Raw genomic sequence first — 15668 nt, forward strand, 5'->3', positions numbered from 1 at the left:
ACATCTTGGAATCTCCCTCCTACACACTGCACCTTAGTGGGTTCTTCACAAAAGCTTTCACAAGATAACTGACATATCCTAACATGACTTTGTCAGATAAAGACTGCTTCAAAATGCAAAAGGACAGACAATGTCTTCTCTGTTCCGCCACGCTCGCCACCGCGTCTGTGTCGCACCAAACGGCAGGCGTCACTTATACAGGGAATCTTCCATTTCAGTTGTTCCACCTCAACACTTAACGCCACCCCAGTAATCACACACGAGTTCCCAGTTCCGAGTTCCCAGTTGTTTTGAATGCGGCACGAGTTGCGACGTTTCACCACTTACGTTTTACATTTTCAACCAAAAGATAACAATACTTATTTTTTAAATGACAAACTTATCAAAGTGGAAAATGTAGATAACCAATTTTGACCATATTGTCAATGTCAATGTCAAGCAAGCTAGCTAACTTTATTATTAGCAACGTTAGCTAGCTTATTAAGCTAGCTAAAATGTAATTGGTTGAAGAATTGGTCCGACTTCAAAACCACTTGAACACAATCATGTCGGCTTTATGACCTTCCACTTTCCAGTTTCCCACTTCCCAAGAGCACATGAATGCCACATTCATGTTGTGAGTGATCTGAAGAATGACTTGTCTGCTTTGGAGGAACGACTTGGCGTGTTCAAGTGCTGGGGGTAATGCAAGAACCATTCTCACCAGTGACAGCTGAAATCACAGCCATGTTTGTTGACATTTTCAGTTGTGCTTGACATCAGAGTTCAGGGTCCAGGGATGATACCTGAGTTTGCTGGTTATAATTACGAGTTGGCGTTCATCTGCATTTTTCATCTCAACACTTGGAACAAGGAATAAATTAGGTCAACAGTACACACCATGAAAATGATTTTGCCGTCTTAGTTAAGAATGTTTATTTTCTGATGCAGCTCATATTTATGCAATAAAACACATGAATACAGTGTTTCAATAAAATAAAATATTTGTGAAATAAACCAGTGCAGAGAGACTTTTAAATAAGCACCAAATTCAGGAAGTGTGCAGAATCTTAATTTCTATAGTTTTGTTGTATAATATTTGTTTTTTTCATTATATATATAAAACAGTTGATAACTGACTTGAACATCTCACCGAACAATGTTAAGATTGTTTTTAATAAACTAATTACACAATTATAAAAAATATGTTACTAGAACTGTTAGCTAATTTACAGTAGATGCATATAGAGGAATTCAGCGCTAGTTTTCATTTTTGTTTATTTATAAATTTACTTTTTAATTTGTAAACGTTTAGATTTTTTAAAATAAAGTCGCCTTTTTCATTCCTTTTGCACAAATAAATGCATTAAAAAAATGCATACACTATTCCTTGATTTGTTGACACAGAATGAGTAAACAACACATACAAAGTCACAGTAACAATGGCATAACAAAATATCAGATAGAAGAATGCAAATATATATATTTTTTAATGCAAAGAAAACTATATCGCCAACCACCCCTATTTGGAACAACTCCAGCGTTTAATTACAACTCCTGGTTCCAAAGTGGCATGTGAATTTTTAACATGTGTGCTATGATGGCTCTCTACTGTCATTCAATCGATAACAAGAAAAATGTGGGTTAATCATGGTCAATTTCTTTAAGTTCTTACAACTAAGAAATCTTATTCATCCACTTCAACAGAATTTGGATTAACCTAAGGCATATAGCATAGAGTAAATACTGAAAGAAGCTGCTCTGCCAAAGAAGTTGATTACCAAGTTATATCAAGGGTTGATTGTGAAACTCTACCTGATAGTTCAGAACCTATAAGGAACATTTAAACAGATCTGAAGGAAGAAATTGAGGAGAACTATTGATCCCAGATATGTGAAAAGGTTCATACCTGCTCCTACAACCTTAGACATCCATTATTGCAATTCAAGATAATTCATAAGACTTACTACACTCCTGCCAAAATGTATTATATGAATCTAGAAGTGTCATATCTCTGTTGGAGATTTGAGAGCTCCAGCCCCACATCCCCCAGCAATTTACCAAAACAGTTGTGGGTGACCACTTTGTTATTGTTATTATTTGGTTGCCCCTTTAAAGAATGTGATATTTCCGTGTGAGAAAATTGAGAACCCCAGCTACTTAGTTTGTTAAAATAAAAAGCTACTATGTATTTTTGTATGCTCATAAAAAATATGGGTATACAGTAATATGTATCAAGCTTAATAAGTGTGTTAGTTTTGTATTTCTGCTTTGTTGTTTATATTTCTATTTTAAACATTACCATAAAATGTTTCCTTCTAAATGTAGTTCAATTACATATCATGGAAAGTGGAGAACTGCAGGGTTGGGTTGCTGCTGGGTCCTGAGGGTCAAGCGGGCCTCAAATCAGGGGATCTAGAAAGGAATACAGAAGAAGAGGGTGACGTTAGAAGAGAGTGATGAATGGCTTATGGATGGGTGAAATGCCAACTCGGTGCAGAACTATTAACTTATACTGAAGTTCAACCAATTACCTCATTGTCCTGGTCCTGTTGTTGTTGCTCCTGGTTCTGATCCTCCTGTTGGTTATGGTCCTGGTTCTGCTGTTTGGCCTCTGTAGGTCTCTCCCTCCAGGATTGGAGGTTTAATTGCTGGATAGTGCTGCACTTGATGAGTCTGTTGTTCCCATTATCAGGGATTCTGAAGGGGTCACGCGGCACGGTCAAAATGCCAGTGTTGTCACAGATGATCCGACCCAGAGAGGCACGACTCAGGCTAGCCCTCTGTGCCGAAGTGAAGACGCCTGGGTTTTCATACCACAGCCTGGGGACAACAGGCAAGTTTAGGACACATGCATGCTCTGACAGATGAAACACACTTGAACAACTCACTACACCACATACAAAAACACACACCTGTCTCCCTGGCGGATCCTCTGGAACTGGGTGGCGATGAGGCAGGCAAAGAGAGGCCCTACGCGGCCCCTGCGTACAAATGGTTCAGCCACGCCCCCCATCCACACGTCAATGTTAGCTGGGGTGCCGTAGAGCTGCAGCAGTCTGCGGGCCAGGTCTGTGTTGTTCAGAACTGCACCCAGCTCGGCCTCGTTCCTAGGCGTTGAGAGCCCACAGAATGTACGCCAAGCATTGTAGCCTAGGTTAGGGAAGAGAAAGAAAATAATGACTGCATGGAACAGATTGGTAGAGATATATTGAGGAAGAGAGAGAGAGATGATTGACATTTTGGAGTTGGTGTTAACAACCCTAAAGCATTAGCTGTAATATGTAAGTAGAACGGTATAGATGTGTTTATCTGTGGTGTCAGTATAGTGGTATGGAGGATAAGGCAGGTGTGTACCAGGCAGGCCATGGTCGCGTCCACGCTGCATGTTGAGGGAGCCCAGGTCCAGAGCCAGGTGTTCTACAAACTGGAAGAGTCTCTCCCTCACAGCGTCCACCAACATGTGATCTTGGGTGTTCAGCTTTGCTGGGCGACCCACCAGACCACGGATCAGAGGGTCGATACCACCTAAAGAAGGACAGAGAGAGAATAGGATGTTTACATTTGTAACCTTTTCCCCGTTATATACTGTTATTAATCCAGAGAGTGAATTAGCTTACAACTGGCAAGAGGTCTGCAAAGCATCCATCCCTATGTGTCCCACCACTCACCCTCAAAAACTAGCCTCCAGGGGGTGAAGAAGGCCTTGAACAGAGGCACATTGGGGAACATGGCATTCTCCATGTAGTTGCTGTCCAGGCGGGACAGAATGGGCTGGATGGCCAGGTGGGCAAAGCGGTAGGCTGCTGTAGCAAACACGTTGGCAATGCGGGGATCAATATTCTCGTTGTATCCAGGGTAACGGCCCAGCTGCCGGGCCATGGCGTCTGGGCCCACGATGTGCGGCAGGTAGTCCCGGAAGACAAACAACTAGGAGGGTGAGAGTAGATGTATTTTTTAGGTGTGTATTTGATAGGGAAGCTGTGTCAATGTGAGAATATTCAAGAATAGTTATTTGTGTGAGAAGGAGAAGCACAGGGAAGGAGTGCATGTGTTAGAAATTATGCGCTGGATGTCTGGTGGAGACAATGAACTGACACCATGGCTATTAGTGATATATGTCAGCTTGTGGTACCTGGGTGTAGGCGCCCATGATCTTGCGAGCCTCCTGATAGAGTGTCTCAGCATCCCATTGTGGATTGAGACGACTCAAGGCACGGGCCAGACGGTTGTGCTCACGCATGAACATTGTGTGAATGGATGTTAATGCTATGTTCTCATCCACACGGCCATCACCTGGCAAACAGAGACTTACTCGTGAGGCCAAATAGTGATTGAGATGAACATCACACACATTGTGTGTCTGTATCCAGATAACTATTGTACATGAAAGTCAAAGGATGACTCTAGTTTTCTATTTTTGACATCATTCTGTTCCTTCAACTTTAACCTAAATATACATTGGTCTACTCCTCAGACAAACATACTTAAAAGGCTAACCTGCAATGAAGCAGGGCACCTCTCTGGCATTGGTGTCATTGGTGACTCTGCTGCGGGTGGAACACATGTTCCCCTTCAACTTAGTGAAGGGTAGAAACTCGCGCCCTTTGTCTGTGAAGTTTTTGTTGACACGCAGCAGGCCCCCATTGTTGGTGAGGTCACGGAGGTCACGTGCCAACCCCTCCTCAGAGCCGTACACTTGCCCCAAGTCAAGGAAGGCCGTCAGTGAATTGATCTGCTCCCTCTTCGAGGCCACGCCACCGAAATTGAAAGCAGACTCTCCTGTGCCGCATGCGGGCGCTGATCGGAAGACTGGGATGCAGCTGTCTGGGCCAGTGGGCAAGCGTGGGTCTCTGGGAGGAATCTGGGCATGGAGGAAAAGACATGGTAGAGGGTGAAGACCTAATAATTCATGGACCATGGTTAGAAAATACCAATATATACAGGGATGACTGTATACACTCTAAGAAAAAAGGGTTCCAAAAGGGTTCTTTGGCTGTCCCAGGATATCCCTTTTTGGTTACAGGTAAAACCCTTTTGGGTTTCATGTAGAACCCTCTGTAGAATGGATTCTACATGGAACTGAAAGGGGTTCTATCTGGAACCAAAAGGGTTCTATATGCAACCAAAAAGGGTTTTTCAAAGGGCTCTCCTATGGGGACAGCCGAAGAACCCTTTAAGGTTCTAGACAGCACATTTTTGTCTAAGAGTGAAGTCATAGTGCCTGCTATAAGTGGTGTGATGTGAGAGCTGTGACTGACCTGGATAGGGAAGCAGGGCTCGGAGCGCTCACATTTCTCGTTACAGTCCAGGCCGTTGCTGAAGGAGCGGATGCTGGGAGAGAAGGGCGTGAATGTCAGGTCATGGTCGTTCCACTGGCCAAAGAGGGTGACAAAGTGTGTGAACTCGCCATCGTTCACTACACCAGAGTCATTGGTTGCCAGGATACGGTTAGAGACCTCCCTTACCTGCACAAAGGGAGGGAAGGAAGGACGAAGGGTATAGGGAGAAAGATGAATACAATTATGATACTTTATATCTAACTTGTGGCAACATAGTAGCAGTTATTCCAACTATATTTATTGTTATCATACCAGAGGGAGCACAAAGTTGTTGAAGCTCGTGTTTCGGTCCCAGCCTTTGGGTCGAGAGACCCCATCGTCATACTGAGCAGGCAGGAAACGAGTGAAGGGGGTGTTTGAGGCTCCAAGACGAGGGAACTTCCTAATAAGCATAAAGAAAATACACATCAGAATTGAGAAACCTCACTTGAGAAACTCAAGGGATATGGCCTCATCTACTGCGGCCTCCGTAGCCAGACATCAGACATACGCTGATTGCTCTTCCCCTTTTATTCCAACCTATACAGCGACTGTGCACATTACACAAGGCTATCAAATTGTTGAGTGAAAATATTAAACCCGCCATGCCCTGGTGCTCTTACAGGTTGTTGCAGACGCTGGTGGCTGTGCGGTACTTGTTCATGTTGGGTGTGCTGTTGCAGGAGGGTTTGCTGACACGAGCTGCACAGCCAGTTACCCGGACAATGGTGTCTAGCTCCTCTGCTGTAAGCAGGTCTGAGAAACGAGAGAGCGATAAGGAAGTCTTGTAATAAAGAAAGTGTACTTATTATGACTGTGTGTGTCTACGTCTGAGTGAATACGTATGGGGAGCTTTTCACAAAGTGAATGTGTGAGTATCTGTGACGGTGTGTGTGACTGACCTGTTGCGTTGAGCGAGCGTTTATGCAGCCTGTGCGTGCTGTGGACTTTCTCATGGATCAGTCTCAGGGTGTTCTCCAGGTAGTCTGCAGACCGTACAGCAGAGCGTGTGTCCCTGGCAGGCTGCTTCAGGAGACGTATGACATCAGAGGGCCTGGTGGACTGCCCACGCACTCTCTCCAGACTCCTGGGATATGGATAAGCAGATGACAGAATTATGAATAGAAACATGCTCCTATCAGTATACATGTAGATTTAGTGTACTAATCATTAGAAATTACATTACATGTCTTTTCGACTGACTGAGAAAATTGTGCTAGCACAATTTACAAAGACAGAGATTGACGACTACATCTGAAGAGGTCAACTGTCAGGTTCACTTACTTTTCTCGGGAGTACTTGTATGCTTCATCTACAAGTCTCTTTGCCTCCTCCACTGAACTGTGAATGAAAGGGCCACCCAAACTTTCCTCTGTAGACAGGGCTGGCTGGCTGAACATCAGGCACCATCCCAATGCCAGGAGGGGAGGAAATGGCTTCATCTCTGAAAGAAATTGAGGGATAATCAGATGTCATCCTTTAAAAAAACATCCTGCTTCTTAAATGTAATGTGTGCATCTTTTTGCTAATAACTTGTCTTGTTAACTACAGAGACATCTCTAAAGTATTCAAAAAATACAGCTTTTGCACACATCATTAATAACACAATCATGCATGGATCAGAATTACCATGGACAACAGAAAGAATTTGAATAAAACCTGATTATCAGACGAGACAACAGAAACAGTGTATAAAATTGTTACCTTGGTTTGAACAACTCTTGTTGTGAAGTCTTTTTTATGAGGTCAACTCTTGTCTGAAGATGTATGGTGCCTCTCTAATGGTTCTATTTATGGTCCATGTTGCAAAGCCCCGCCCCCTGTCATCTGTCATTTCTCAGATGGGGTGACTGACAGTATGTAGTTCCTTCTTACTTCTTCCAAAAAGTCTGCCCTTGGTTTAACCTAATCAACCATTGACTGATAATATTATTTAACATTTTACTGTAGTGGGCAAAATAAGGGTCACACTGAGTGTTTCTGGGTAGTCTTAAACAAATCTACTTTGAAACAAAAGTATACACCTCACACACATGGTTTACGGGCTTAAAAAAAGAAGACACCTGTGTACCATGTCAGATTTCAAATTCCAATACTACACTTTCTATACATCACAGAATACTGAAATATAACAAAATTGTTTGATATAGAAACACTGTTTGCTGAAATGTTTATTAATTATGAAATTGTGAAAAATATTCATAACATTCCACCAATGAGGCAACTAGTTAGTTTGACTGCAGGACAGGGCAACTATGGTAATATTGATTCAATCAAGGCAAATGGTATTTGATTGAACATGAAAAATAAGACTTACTCTCAACTGTCTTTGCTTAGTCTGTAATCTGGCCAGCTGTTTCCTGCTAGAGCCCTTTTGCAGTAACATGAGTTATGTGATTGTGATGATTAGCTATATCTTCATGGTATATGGTCTGGACAAAGAATAATTAATGAATCACTTTATTCTGAGCTGTATACTCAGAGCTTCTCGATATAGGCACACTTACAACCAGCACAATAAAACAAATGTGTGACCTTTGACTGTTTTAGTTTTTTTTGAAAGGAGCTCCCAGCCAACCAGCAAAATGTATAAATAGTTCAGCACTCTTGTTTGCGCTGCATTTCTTCTGTGTATCGTCTTAATGAATACATTAATAGATTATTTTATTTTTTATCTAGAACCTAAAAGGGTTCTTCGCCTGACCCTGTGGCAGAACCCTTTGAAGAGCCCTTTCTGGTTCCAGGTAGAACCCTTTTGGGTTCCATGTAGAACCCTTTCCACAGAGGGTTATACCTGGAATCCGAAAGGGTTCTTCAAAGGGTTCTACTACTAGGACAGCCGCAGAACCCGTTTGGAGTGCAGTTATACAATATAAAAATGATTCAGGGAAATTGACATCATGCAACAGACTTGTGCATTGTGATTGAAATATGTGGATTGTATCGTAAAGCATTTATCTCAAGTCACAATTCAACTTTTCTCAAATTAAAAATGGTCTGTTGTGGTCAGATCTCAGAGTTAGCTATAGTCTGTTTTTCACACAGGTTTTGCTTTTTGTTGTTGCATGTATGTTGTCATCATGCTCTTTCAAAACTTGAATTGTGTTGTTACCACACGGAAACTGTTACTTGAGAAAGAGACCACAATAAGGAAGTTTCAGTAAACAAAGCAATGTATTTATCTCCTAACATGACTAAGTTCATTTGACATTAAATAGACACATAAATGCTTTGGACCTTGTTCAGATATTCACCATCATACTTCCTTGTTTCAGGGAGTGACACTTTATTGATATTATCATGGGAATGGTGTTGTACAGTAACAATGTGCGGATGCACTGAATTTGCACAGGGACATTTGTGGTACCATATTGTTATTTTGTGTTGTTCTTTATGGAATGTGGAATGAGGAAAGACAAAAGGAAAGCCTGTGGTAATATTCTGCCTGTGATGATGATGTGTGTTCCATGATTAATCGAGTTTATGGTTTGTGTCTGGATGAGCATTTAGTCTCCTGTCTGACAGTGATACTGCAGTATTACCTGTTTCCGAACACTTAGACCAAAACAGAGTTTTACTTTGCCTGGCTGATTACTAATTGCTTGGACCTGGCCAATGACAGACATGTAAGACAAGAGTTGCAACGTGCATTGTTCCTTGGGGCATGCCGCTCTGTCGTGTCTGCCAGCCTCTATGTTGCATTGATCTGTTGTAGATTCTCAGAACTCATGTTTTACAGATCCACTAACGTAAATATCACTGGGAAAACTATGAGTCCTTCTGTGATACATGGCCCACACAGGAAAGTGTTTCTCCAGTCCGGACAGTTCCCTATATTGAGGTTTTAGCAACAACGTTTACCAAGACATGGTTTCTCGTTGGCTAATACTATGACACAGCAAAAACGAATTAGAAGCCACTTGATTGCAACAGTGGTGGGAGGCTTGCAAACTGTCGAGCAGTTAGTTGCCCATCAGCCCCTACACCTTAGGCCATATTGCTTCCATGGCCTGTCCAGTCCTCTCAGAATCCTGCCATATGGGGGACAAAACATAATAGGTTTCTTACACCTATGCAAGTTAACACATTGTGGTATTTTTTTTTTTTAAAACCTTTATTTTACTAGGCAAGTCAGTTAAGAACAAATTCTTATTTTCAATGACGGCCTCGGAACAGTGGGTTAACTGCCTGTTCAGGGGCCAGTATCAAGAATCAATGTAAATACCTTGATCTATAGTTAAGGTATGGCCCAAGAAGTGGTCTTATTTTACCGTTTTCTTTTCAATTGCTTTGGTGCAGTTTTCACAAGTATGTAGTACATTTTCACAACGCTTAGTACAAAAATCGAAACAGATCATCAAACAGGCAGTCGTTTCAAAACTCTAAGACCATTTTTAATCGACTTAGTACAATGCACAAAATCATAAAGTAACTGTTTCACTAAACTTGAGTGTTTCATCTAGAAATACCAAATATGGGTAGTTGAAGCCGAAAATGGCGACCGGAGTATGGGCGATTGGGTGTGTCGAAAGGAGTGGGTTCATGGAAAGTGAATCAGCTAACTGGGCAGATTTGCTGCCAGACCATTTTGCATGGCAGATTGGGCTGCATGATGAGTTGATGAACTGGCGACCAGTGCATCGGTGTCGTGTTAACGTGCCTGCTGACTTGAAGTGCTTCTTACTGGATATAACAGTCGTGTTGCCTTCATTTCTTTTCCTCACATGATTTTATTTCAAGTTGGATAGCAGCCTACACAAGAAATAACTAATATTGATGCATGGTGACAACTGTCAAGTTTGGTGGGGCTGTTTTTCATGGTTTGGGCTAGACCCCTCAGTTCCAGTGAAAGGAAATATATATATATATATATATATACGGCCTATATATATTTTATAATATGTTTAGAATTTTCCAATAAAAAATCAACCAAAAAGACAGAGATACAAACATTGACATTCATTGTACTGTTGAATGGGATGTCAAATTTAGAGGACAAAACAAAACTTAACTCACACATACAAAAAATAAAACAAATTCTGTTAGGTGGTACATATATAAGAAGACAGCATATAGTCATTACAAACAGTGTAGTAAAGCCAAAAATAAATATTGAGTGGAGTACAGCACAGAGTGGCAGCAGACCATCAACCCAGTTATGAAGCGGCACTAGACCATTTATCCAGTATCGGCTGCCATATTTTGTAAAACATTGGACTTCAACTGGAGGGATTGTATCGAATCTTTTCCATATGTTTTACATTCCCTAAATCCCGTAACCATATTTCAAAGGTAGGTACAGTCTCCAATTTCCAAAATTGCAATATGATCCTTTTGGCTAATAGAGTACAAAGAGACACAGCCTTCCCTTCCTGGTTATTCCCATCAACAGTACCAAACAGAGCGATCAATGGGTCTGGGGCTGTAACTCTATCCAATGGCTTTAGATACTGTAAGTAATCAAAAATGAGAGCCCAGTAAGCATGTAACTTAGGACATGTCCAAAATAAGTGGGTCAACGTCTTCTCATCCTAATTGTTCCTCTCACACGGTGGTGAGGTGTCTGGGAATATCTTATGCAGTTTCACTTTTGCGTAATGTAACTTGTGTATCACCTTAAACTGAACAAGGTTGTGTCTGGCATTCACTGAACTGTGGTTTATATTCCTGAGAGCTTCTACCCAGTCCTCATCTGAGATTTCTGAACCAAGTTCCTGCTCCCAAGCTATACAGTCTAGAGACCGATCCTTTTGAATGGGGTTGGACAAGGATTAGGCTATTTAATGTAGGGTTATTTGGCTTAATGCCACACTGTAGGATATGTGTCCTTAAGAAATTCCTGATTTGGAGGTATTCGAAAAAAATGTGTTGTTGGCATGTTAAACTTACCCTGTAATTGTTGAAATGAAGCTAACTGACCATCACTGTATAAGTTAACAATTGTTGTGAGCCCCTTCTCCCTCCACTGTGAAAACACCATATCATCCAATGCAGGGTGGAAAGCATGATTCAGGCAAATTGGGCTGTCATGGTATACAGTGGGTATGTGTAGGCCCACTGAGTATACATTCTGAACCCTGTTTGAAGTCAGTAGGTCACATGACCAAGGAGCTATTGAAATTTAAAAGTTTGAGAAATGCATGTAAAATCGTGTGAAATGAAAACAGACAAACTAAAGAGTGTGTAATATAGAAGGGTAGTCAGTAGGTCACATGACCAAGGAGCTATTGAAATTCAAATATAAAAAGTCACACCCTTTAGTTTGTTCATTTTCATCTCACACATTTTTATATTACTTTTTCAAACTTTCACATTTCAATAGCTCCTTGGTCATGCGGCCTACTGACTTCAAACATGGTTCAGAATGTACACTCAGTGGACCTACACATTTCACAATCTTTTGTTTGTCCATTTTCATAGCACAGAATTTTACATTAATTTGCCTGCTATGCCCCCGTTAAGGACAGTGTCACTCACACACCTATTCACCTGGGACTTCTCCCTTGGGCCTTCCTGACCTCCAGGCAGGCCCCCATTGACCTGGTGACCTCTGACTCCTGGTCTCTAGGCCTACACTCCCTGCCCACCTGCCTGCCCTCTCCCTGGGTCTGAGAGTGTATAGCTTACTCCCTGGAACTACAGACCTCCAGGCCTCCACACCTACTCCCCCTACCTGGTCAACACCCCTCTCCCTTGGCCTTAGAGTATAGCTTACTTCCTGGAATTACTAAAATGTCTATAGTCCCGCTGTCAGGAACCACATGCACCTTGTAACCCATAACAGGCTCTGTGCACGTGGCAATGTGCACCTGCTAACCCGAAACAGACTCTGTGCTCCTGGTGACCCATCTCCTGGTGACCCAAGTCCCCACTCCAACATTCATGGTGCTGCCCCCAGCCCCAGAGTCGGGCCGCGCTGCTTGGACTCGGAGTGCTCCCCACCTTGATGGAGGCCTCCTTGTGCACCTGGTAACACGAAACAGGCTCTGTGCACCTGGTGACCCACCCACTTTTATCCGCTCAGAGACTAAGTCCCCAACCCAACTAACATGGCCTGAGTGCTGGCCCCAGCCCCTGAGTCCGGCCGCTCCTGCTCGGACTCTGAGTGCCCCTTCGTACACCTGGTGACCTTTTGACTTGCACAGCGAGTCCCAACCTGACTCACAGTCCCACCAGAGGACTGTGCATCACTAATTAGATGACGAGGTATTTGGCTACCTCAAGAGACTCTAAATTATGTCCCGCCGTTTACCCCCGATGCATCGAATTTCCTCACTTTGACATAAGGGGGTCACAGCCACCCCGAAGGTGGTTTGAGTGCAACCGTGAAGGGTTGCATGCTACGGTCAGATATCATCAAATTGACATCCATAGAGTCACACCCGGTGGTATCATCAGAGGCTTTTCTGTCTTACAAACTGGAAATCAGTTGCCCGCTACTAACCTTCAGCGGACTTTAACTGGGTTTTTACACCCAATCGACATCAAGTGCCAGCGCAATACTTACAGGCTTGAGAAGCAAATACCCCTCGCAGTATCTAGCAGCACCATCGACCGGGTTTCGGAAGAAACAACAGAAAACAATCATCCCCTTTCAATCATTTGCTTGCCCAGTCAGCCCTCCGGGACAGAGCCATAGGAGCCACCTTAACCAGCACTTCATCGATATTCCTCACTTTGACATGAGGTGGTCATAGTCACTGCACAAGTGATTTGAGTGCAACCACGACAGGTGGGGACGCTCGTTTGAATTTCATCAAGTTGACATTCAGTGATCCATTCCCAGTGGGAACCTGGGCTTCTTCCATAAGTTGAATGGTTCCACAGCAAATCAATGGGCGTGGATGGTACTACCCACATCAGATGTAGGCCTCCTTCCCCAGTCAAGCTGTCCCTTGTCTCCTGAGTATATATTCCAGACTCTGACTTTGCTTGTCCTGATATTGCTTTATTTCTTTATTTACATTTTTGGGGACTTGTGTATATTGTATATTGTTTTATATTTCTGCACTGCTGGAGCTAGAAACACAAGTATTTCGCTGCACCTGCGATAACATCTGCACAATATGTGTATGCAACTAACACAATTGTATTTGAAATGATTTTATAAAAAGTATTACAACAGATCCATGGGAGCATCATTGACAAAATCTGGTGGTTGAATTAGGGTAAATTTAGTTCAACAGCACCTCAGTGCCATATGATGTGATTCACACAGCTAGGAGAGCATGTTGTCTCAGGTTGAGGTCGTCTGCAGAGGGCCAAATTGATGCTCTCTGCAGGTCTGATGAATTGTCTGCTCCCTCTGGTGATCACTGATGGTAGCTCACCCGCTAAACAAGTCATTGTGTATACAATAAAGCCATAATGAGTTCCAGTAAGGTCATAAACAATTGATCAAATAACATCTTATTTGTCAATGCTTCGTAAACAACAGGTTTAGACTAACAGTGAAAAGCTTACTTACAGGTCCATTTCCAACAATGCTGAGTTAAAGTTAAAGATAAAAAATAAATAAAAATGTGACACGAGGAATACATACACAGTGAATAGCAATAACGAGTAAAACATAACATGGCTATATATAGGGAGTACCAGTACCGAGTCGATGTGCAGGGGTACGAGGTAATTGAGTTTGTATGTAAATATCGGTAGGGATAAAGTGACTAGGCAACATGATATATAAGAGACAGGTAGACGCAATGTATGTGGTGAGTGAGAAAGTGCGTGTGTGTATGTGAGTGTGTGTGTGGACGAATGTAGTGTGTGTGTGTGTATGTGTGTGTTGGGGTGTCAGTGTAAGTATGTGTGAGTGTGTGGGTAGAGTCCAGTGTGTGTTCATGGAGTCAGTGGAAGAGAGTTAGTAAAAAAAAAAGGGTCAATGGAGGTAGTCTGGATAGCCATTTGATTAACATTCTTTAGCAGTTTTGTTCAGAAATCTTATGGCTTGTGGGTAGAAGTTGTTTAGGGTCCTGTTGGTTCCAGACTTGGTGCACTGGTACCGCTTGCCGTGCGGTAGCAGAGAGAACAGTTTGTGGCTTGGGTGGCTGGAGTGTTTGACCATTTTTGGGCCTTCCTCTGACACTGCCTGGTATAGAATTTCTTGATGGCAGGGAGCTCGGCCCAAGTGATGTACTGGGTCATACGTACTACCCTCTGTAGCTCCTTGCGGTCAGATGCCAAGCAGTTGCCATACCAAGCGGTGATGCTGCCAGTCAAGATGCTCTCTTTGACAGGGACAAAGCATCTTGGTGATGGTGATGGTGCAAGCTTAATGATGGTGTTGGAGTCGAGCACGGTTACGCAGTCGTGGATGAACAGGGAATACAGGAGGGGACTAAGCATGCATCCCTGAAGGGTCCCCGTGTTGAGGGTCAGCGTGGCGGATGTGTTGTTGCCCGAGTAGCTTTGAGGGCGCTATGGTGTTGAACTCTGAGCTGTAGTCAATGAACAGCATTGTCATGTAGGTATTCCTTTTGTCCAAGTAGGAAAGTGTAGTATGGAGTGCAATAAAGCTTGCGTAATCTGTAGATCTGTTGGGGTGATATGCAAATTGGAGTGGGAGGGTTTCCATGATGATGGTGTTGATGTGAGCCATGACCAGCCTTTCAAAGAATTTCATGGCTACAGATGTGAGTGCTATGGAGCACGAGTCATTTTGACAGGTCTCCTCTGCGTTCTTGGGCACAGGGACAATGCTGGCCTGCTTGAAACATATACAGGTATTACCGATTGGGTCAGGGAGAGGTAAAACATTTCAGTGAAGACACTTGCCAGCTGATCAGCGGATGCTCTGAGTATGCATCCTGTTAATCCGTCTGGTCCTAGGGCCTTGTGAATGTTATCCTGTTTAAAGGTCTTCTTCACATCGGCTATGGCGAGCGTGATCACACAGTCGTCCAGAACAGCTGGTGCTCTCACGCATGGTTCAGTGTTGCTTGTCTCGAAGCGAGTATAGAAGGCATTTAGCATCCACTTTACCGGACCACTTCCGAATTGAGCGTGTCACTGATACTGCCTGTTCCTGAGTTTTTGATTGTAAGCAGGAATCAGGAAGATAGAGTTATGGTCAGATTTGCCAAACGAATGGTGAGGGAGAGCTTTGTATGCGTCTCTGTGTGGAGTAAAGGTGATCTAGAGTTTTTCCCCCTCTAGTTGCACAGGTGACGTGCTGGTAGAAATTCTGTAAAATGGATTTCAATTTTCCTGCATTAAATCACTGGCCGCTAGGAACGCTGCCTCTGGATGAGCATTTTCTTGTTGGCTTATGACCCTATTTAACTCTTTGAGTGCGGTCTTACTGCCAGCATTGGTTTCTGGTGCTAAATAGACAGCTGCAAAAAATGTAGATGAAAAGTCTCATGGTAA

General features: G+C 43.0%; 1 protein-coding gene across 1 annotated transcript; it reads right to left on the minus strand.

Moving 5' to 3' along the window:
* Positions 1-900: 900 nt before the first annotated feature.
* LOC115101263 (eosinophil peroxidase-like) lies at positions 901-7104 on the minus strand. Its single transcript, XM_029620617.2, has 13 exons — positions 7005-7104; positions 6585-6744; positions 6203-6387; positions 5924-6056; positions 5574-5703; positions 5241-5447; positions 4480-4843; positions 4115-4275; positions 3651-3909; positions 3337-3507; positions 2895-3132; positions 2514-2802; positions 901-2394 (listed from the first exon to the last, which is right to left on the minus strand). The coding sequence occupies exons 2-13, from the start codon at positions 6740-6742 to the stop codon at positions 2386-2388; spliced, it is 2304 nt and encodes a 767-aa protein (XP_029476477.1). The 5' UTR covers positions 6743-6744; positions 7005-7104; the 3' UTR covers positions 901-2385.
* Between the last annotated feature and the right edge of the window lie 8564 nt (positions 7105-15668).

The sequence above is a fragment of the Oncorhynchus nerka genome, linkage group LG19 (assembly GCF_034236695.1).
Source record: "Oncorhynchus nerka isolate Pitt River linkage group LG19, Oner_Uvic_2.0, whole genome shotgun sequence".
Classification (NCBI taxonomy): domain Eukaryota; kingdom Metazoa; phylum Chordata; class Actinopteri; order Salmoniformes; family Salmonidae; genus Oncorhynchus; species Oncorhynchus nerka.